General features: G+C 36.8%; 1 protein-coding gene across 1 annotated transcript in view; it reads right to left on the bottom strand.

Annotated features, from left to right (window-relative positions):
• The window catches only part of LOC107657232 (sortilin-related receptor-like), a 48429-nt gene that overhangs the window by 12799 nt on the left and 30201 nt on the right, over window positions 1-5429 (bottom strand). The window contains exons 15-25 of the mRNA XM_016445256.1: window positions 4447-4578; window positions 4272-4363; window positions 3938-4184; window positions 3716-3854; window positions 2639-2812; window positions 2417-2530; window positions 2212-2334; window positions 1060-1179; window positions 828-953; window positions 562-672; window positions 339-470 (exon numbers count right to left, since the gene is read on the bottom strand). Coding sequence (XP_016300742.1) covers window positions 339-470; window positions 562-672; window positions 828-953; window positions 1060-1179; window positions 2212-2334; window positions 2417-2530; window positions 2639-2812; window positions 3716-3854; window positions 3938-4184; window positions 4272-4363; window positions 4447-4578 — 1510 coding nt within the window. The remainder of the gene's footprint in view (window positions 1-338; window positions 471-561; window positions 673-827; window positions 954-1059; window positions 1180-2211; window positions 2335-2416; window positions 2531-2638; window positions 2813-3715; window positions 3855-3937; window positions 4185-4271; window positions 4364-4446; window positions 4579-5429) is intronic.

The following is a 5429-nucleotide window of genomic DNA, read 5'->3' as shown; positions in this document are numbered from 1 at the left end:
GGGGCTTTGTTGAAAACGACGTGTTTGAGAGAGGCGGGGCATAGAGGACCTACAATAATGTACAGTATTTGAAAAATAATGTGTTTTTTGAACATTAAAGCATGTCAACATATTCTGTTACATCAAATACACAAAATAATGATCTTTAAAATAGCATCATATGACCCCTTTAAATGTGCACATTTACATATACGTTTTTTTATTTATAAATATAATTAATTGCACTAAATTTACCTGGACAGTCCTAGTCAGAAACACATAACGGCCTTTTGGCTAATTCCTCCTGTGAATGTTTTTTAATGTTTTCACATTTCAGTAAGCAAATTTGTTGAACTCACAGCAGCCAGCATACATCGGGTCCTCGTCAGATCCATCGGTGCAGTGCCGGGTACCATCACACACCAGAGACTGGAACAGACACTGTGCTCGGTTTCTGCACACAAACTCCATATAGTGTGCACAGAGTGGACCTGCAAGAACAGATCCTTTTTATTTCTCGAGTTCCAATTGTAACAACAAACAACAATTCCACTTATGTATACTTGTGTAAGAAAGCAATACCGCAGTTTTGCTCATCAGCGCCTCCTGGACAGTCCTCCACACCATTGCAGTGAGCACTGGCGGGCAGACAGGTGCCATTAGAGCACAAAAAGCCGTTGCACTTTTCTCTACCTGAAGGACAAAACCGAAAGTTACACAAAATTATGCATGAGTGAGCAACGTGATTAGAGGATCTGATGCTGATGCATTTGGTCTTCCACAGAAAAAAAGAAAATCCAATGGTTTACAATGACATGAGGGTGAGTAAGGCAGTGTTTGAGACTGACCACACTGGGTAGGGTCCTCATCGGAGCCATCCTGGCAGTCGTCATCTCCGTCACACACCCAGCGCTGAGGAATGCAGTGACCCGTGTGACACTGGAAACTACTGCTCTCGCACGTGTGGTGACCCACTTTATGTGACAGAACGAGGAAGAGAGAGACACTGAGGATGTAGATGTGATGTATTTCACTGCATATTTCTCGCACCTGTGTGTAAATGAGTCTCTTTTCTCTCACCAGTACAGTTGGTCTCGTCTGACCAGTCCCTGCAGTCGTTGTCCCCATCGCAGCGCCATGCGTCCCGAATACACACACCTCTTGCACAGGTGAACTCTCCTGGGCCACACTTGTGAGACTCTAAAAGAAAGCAGATACAATATGAGCACTGCATTTATGCTAGTTTAACTGAACAACTAAAAACAAACAGAATATAGCTTAAAAAAAGGCAATTTTTTTTCAATCCAAGGAAGTGCCATATCAACCAAACACTCTGCTGCCAAACAGATGCAAAAGGTAAATCTTGTTAAAAAATAATTAAGGCATGTTTGACACGGTTTTCAATAAATGAACAGAAAAAATATATTAATTAACTAATGGTATTTACATACAGCAATATAATAATTTATACATATAAACAACATTAATAAAAAAATTACTATCTTCTCATTTCTTCCATGAACATACACCACAGATTTCCCTGAATATTTTTAAGTGTTCAGCGATGAATCATTTGATCAGATTTGAACTGTTTCACTGAAAGGAACAGTTTTAACTGATTCATACAAACGAAGTGAAACCTAATGCAATTTTTAAGTTTAATTCAGAGCAGTGCTATTTTAGAATTATTTATATACTATTGTTGTATTTATTAATATTTTTAATTATATTTTATATTTTAATTTTAATTTTAGTTTTAGCAATTTTGTCATGTGCTTTTGACATTTGTTTTATTATTATTATTTTTATATCTTTTTTTATTTTATAATTTCAATTCAGTTTTGGTTTATTTTTATCTCAGTTTTAGTCAGTTTAGCACTTCAACTTCAACTTATTTTATTTCAGTTAGTTGCCAAGGCCAAAAATGAATGAAATTAATATTTTTTAACAGTTTTAGTTAACAATAACAACACTAATTCAGAGAAACTATTAAAATCATCAGTCAACTTTTTATTTGCATTTGGGGCATGATCTTTAAACTGGTCTGTAATTTGTTCTTTAGGAAAGATTAATTAAAATATTGGCTATAATTGTGTATTTACACTGTAACAAGGACACCTTAAAATAAAGTGTAACCAAATATTGTGATACTGCTTAATTTTATATCACCCACAAAATCATCTCAGATATATAGTGAATATTTGACATATAGCTCTAAACACAAACACATACCACAATGCTCCTCGTCGCTGTTATCACCACAGTCATCCTCATGGTCACACTTGAAGGCCAGTGGAATGCAGGAGCCTGAGGCCACGCAACGGAACTGGACCGCAGGGTCACAGGAAGTGGTGGCTGCAGAGAGAGAAAGATATGAAACACAGAACATACACATTTCTGCCGTTTTATATGAGACAGGGCTGATGACGTGACTCACGGCAATCCTGTTCATCACTCATGTCGCCACAGTCGTTGTCACTGTCACACTTCCAGATGCTGCTGATGCATTTCCCATTAGCGCAGCTGTGCTGGTTTGGCAGGCAGGTGTGTTCTGATGGGCAGAAAGAGTCAATAAAGGCAAAAATACATTTAAACTTCATAAAAACGTTTAATCAGCATTTAGAGCTTTTGATATCTGACACTTTTGCATTTGTCAGACCTGTCTTAATGCATGTATTATTGCGGGGCTGGTATCCACTGGGACACTGACACTGATGCTCTCCTGAGGGTAGGATGGTGGTGGAAACTCCATCGGGGCAAACACAGTGATGCTTGTTTCCAGGCTGGGGAAGACACAGAAGACTGCATGGCTGATCCACACAAGCATTCTGACCTACAGGAGAGAAAAATCTTTAAAAAACTATTCCTGTATCCCACGTAAACCAGTGGGGCCACTGTGCAAAGCTGAGCCCATGAAATCAATATGGTAGTTTTGGGTTTTTATTGCTTATCTGCTAGCTTTTATGATAGTTTACTCCTAAAAATACTCCTGAAAAATAGCCCTAAAAGTTGAAAAAAAAGTGTAAAAATACACACAAAATGTATTTCTCTATTCTTGTGTAAACAGACCAAAAATATTAATGACACCAGTATTATTTTAGTATCACTGATGTACTATTATAGTTTGCTAATGTTTTGATTTGATTTTTTTATATTTTGTGTTTTCGTTTAGTTAAAGGTTTAGTGATTTGTTTTCAATTTTAGGATATAGTTTTAGTTTCAATTCAGTTAATTATTTTAGTACTTCAAATTAAACTAAATAAAAATTATGATGCCTTGGCAGTTAGCAACAATTAAAAAAAACATTAAGTTTAAGTGTTTTTATTTTACTTTATTTTATTTCAGTTGGTGTTTATTTTATTTAAAGTATTAAAACAGTTTTTTATGGTTTTAGTTTGTTAATGATAATAACCTTGTTGCAAATTATTGTCCAGTAAAATGCAAGAACTACAAAGATAATGTAAATGGATATATTTAGAAACAACTAATAATAATAATAATAATAATAATGATGAAAATAAATTATAAAAGGAGTATAAAATTAGTCTTTTTAATTATTTAAAATATTCATTTATTTTGCGTTCATAAACAATAGGAGCTGACAAGTGAGATTTTGTGGGACTGTTACATAAAGCAAAGGCAACTGGCCATTTAAAAAAAAAAAAAAAGCCCTGCCACCACTATTCTTATCATGGTCTTTATAGGTGTATTTCTCATATATTTCAGAGGGACTGACCTCTGTTTTTTCCCTTGTAGAAAATCTTGAGATCCATCACTCCTGTCAGTCTGCCCACTAGCATCTCAATGTCTGGTGAGCCTGATTTAGGTGCTTTGAAGATTCCCATTCTAGACCAGTCATCCCAGTACAGGTCATTCTACATCAACAAAGTGTTAATGATCATTAAAGACAGTTTAATATCAGTTGCAACATTCCCAGAAGTGATAATATTGGGCCTACCTTAAAAACAGCAATAGCATAAGGATGAGGCAGGCCCTCCATTATCACAGTACGGCGGCCTCCATTAAAGTCTGCTCTTTCAATGCGGTCTCCATACGCCTCCGTCCAGTACAGCCATGATTCATCGGCCGTTATGCCGTTGGGCCAGTGAACTGCCTCAGACACAATGCAGGCGATGTTGGAACCGTCCATCCAGCTGCGGTAGATGCCTGCCGCGCGATCGCCCCAGTCTGTCCAAAACATCAAGCTAAAAGAGCGCATGCAACTTAGTGGTCAGGGTAAAGGGAGAATGCAAACTGCTGAGGAAAACAAGTGATTTATGGGAACACCCTACCTCTCTCCTGGCATGAGCGTCAGGGCTCGAGGCTGCTCCACCACTGAAGAATTGACCAGAGTGCGTCTCAGGTCTCCATCAGAGTTGGACACCTGGAAGAGAGGCAATGTGAGGACGACTACAGGAACAAACACCTGTAATTGATGTTGCTGTTGTTGTTTTAAGCTGTGATTACCTCGATTTTCTGAGCACCAGCATCCACCCAATACAGCAACCTGCTGATGGGGTCAAATGAGAGCGCCTCCACGTTTTGTAGGTCCTTTTTGACGATCACTTCCTGTCCAGAGCTTCCATTCAAACACAGTCTCTACAACACAAAAACATATAAAATACTTATTAAATTAATTTTAAAAATTATTTAATTAAATAATAAAAATTTTCTTTCATTTTTTACATATTTTTAAATATTATTTTTAAAACAAAAAAATATATTTTTTTATTTGGAAATTAAAGTATTACATTTCTATCAGTGTGGCCTCAATGTATGCAAAAAATGTGTAAATATTTCAGTTTTTATGTAGGGATGCACCGATATTTAAATTTTGATACCAAAAAGCTGCTGATTATTTTTGTTATGAACAGTGACTAAAATATCCAATACTAAAATTCTATAGTATTTATAGAACAACAAATATTAAACAAAACTAAACACTAAAGATTAAAAAAAGTAAGAAAATTAACATTTTTTTAATTCATTAATTGCTGAAGCTTTAGGCATTAAAGGTCCCATATTTTACACCTTTCTGGAGTTTTATTTTAGGTTTTGATGTCCTTAAGAATATATATCTGCGGTATAAGTACCAAAAACCATCTCAATATATTTTTACAGGTTCTTTCTCAGGAGCTCTGCTGAGAACGGTCGATTTTGGCCTGTCTAATTAATATTCATGAGCCTCTCTTCTGATTGGCCTGTTGTTTTCTGAGTGACGCATGGCCAGGCCAACCACAGGTAACTAGGGTCAGCCGACGTCACAGCGCTAGCTGGAGGCAGCAAAACAAAGGGGAAACTGGAGGCGGCCCATTCAAACCAGCGCAGATTCGGCTACATAAGGAGCTTAAAATATCATCTTGTTGTGATGTTGGGTGCCAGAATCGACGTAATACAGCCTCAAATTAGAAATTTGATCGCACATCTGCTGCCACTGCCAGACAAAAAAC

The sequence above is a fragment of the Sinocyclocheilus anshuiensis genome, unplaced genomic scaffold, assembly GCF_001515605.1.
Source record: "Sinocyclocheilus anshuiensis isolate Anshui unplaced genomic scaffold, SAMN03320099.WGS_v1.1 scaffold139, whole genome shotgun sequence".
NCBI lineage: Eukaryota > Metazoa > Chordata > Actinopteri > Cypriniformes > Cyprinidae > Sinocyclocheilus > Sinocyclocheilus anshuiensis.
The sequence above is the reverse complement of the archived record's forward strand: the minus strand, read 5'-3'. Positions and strand labels throughout refer to the sequence as shown.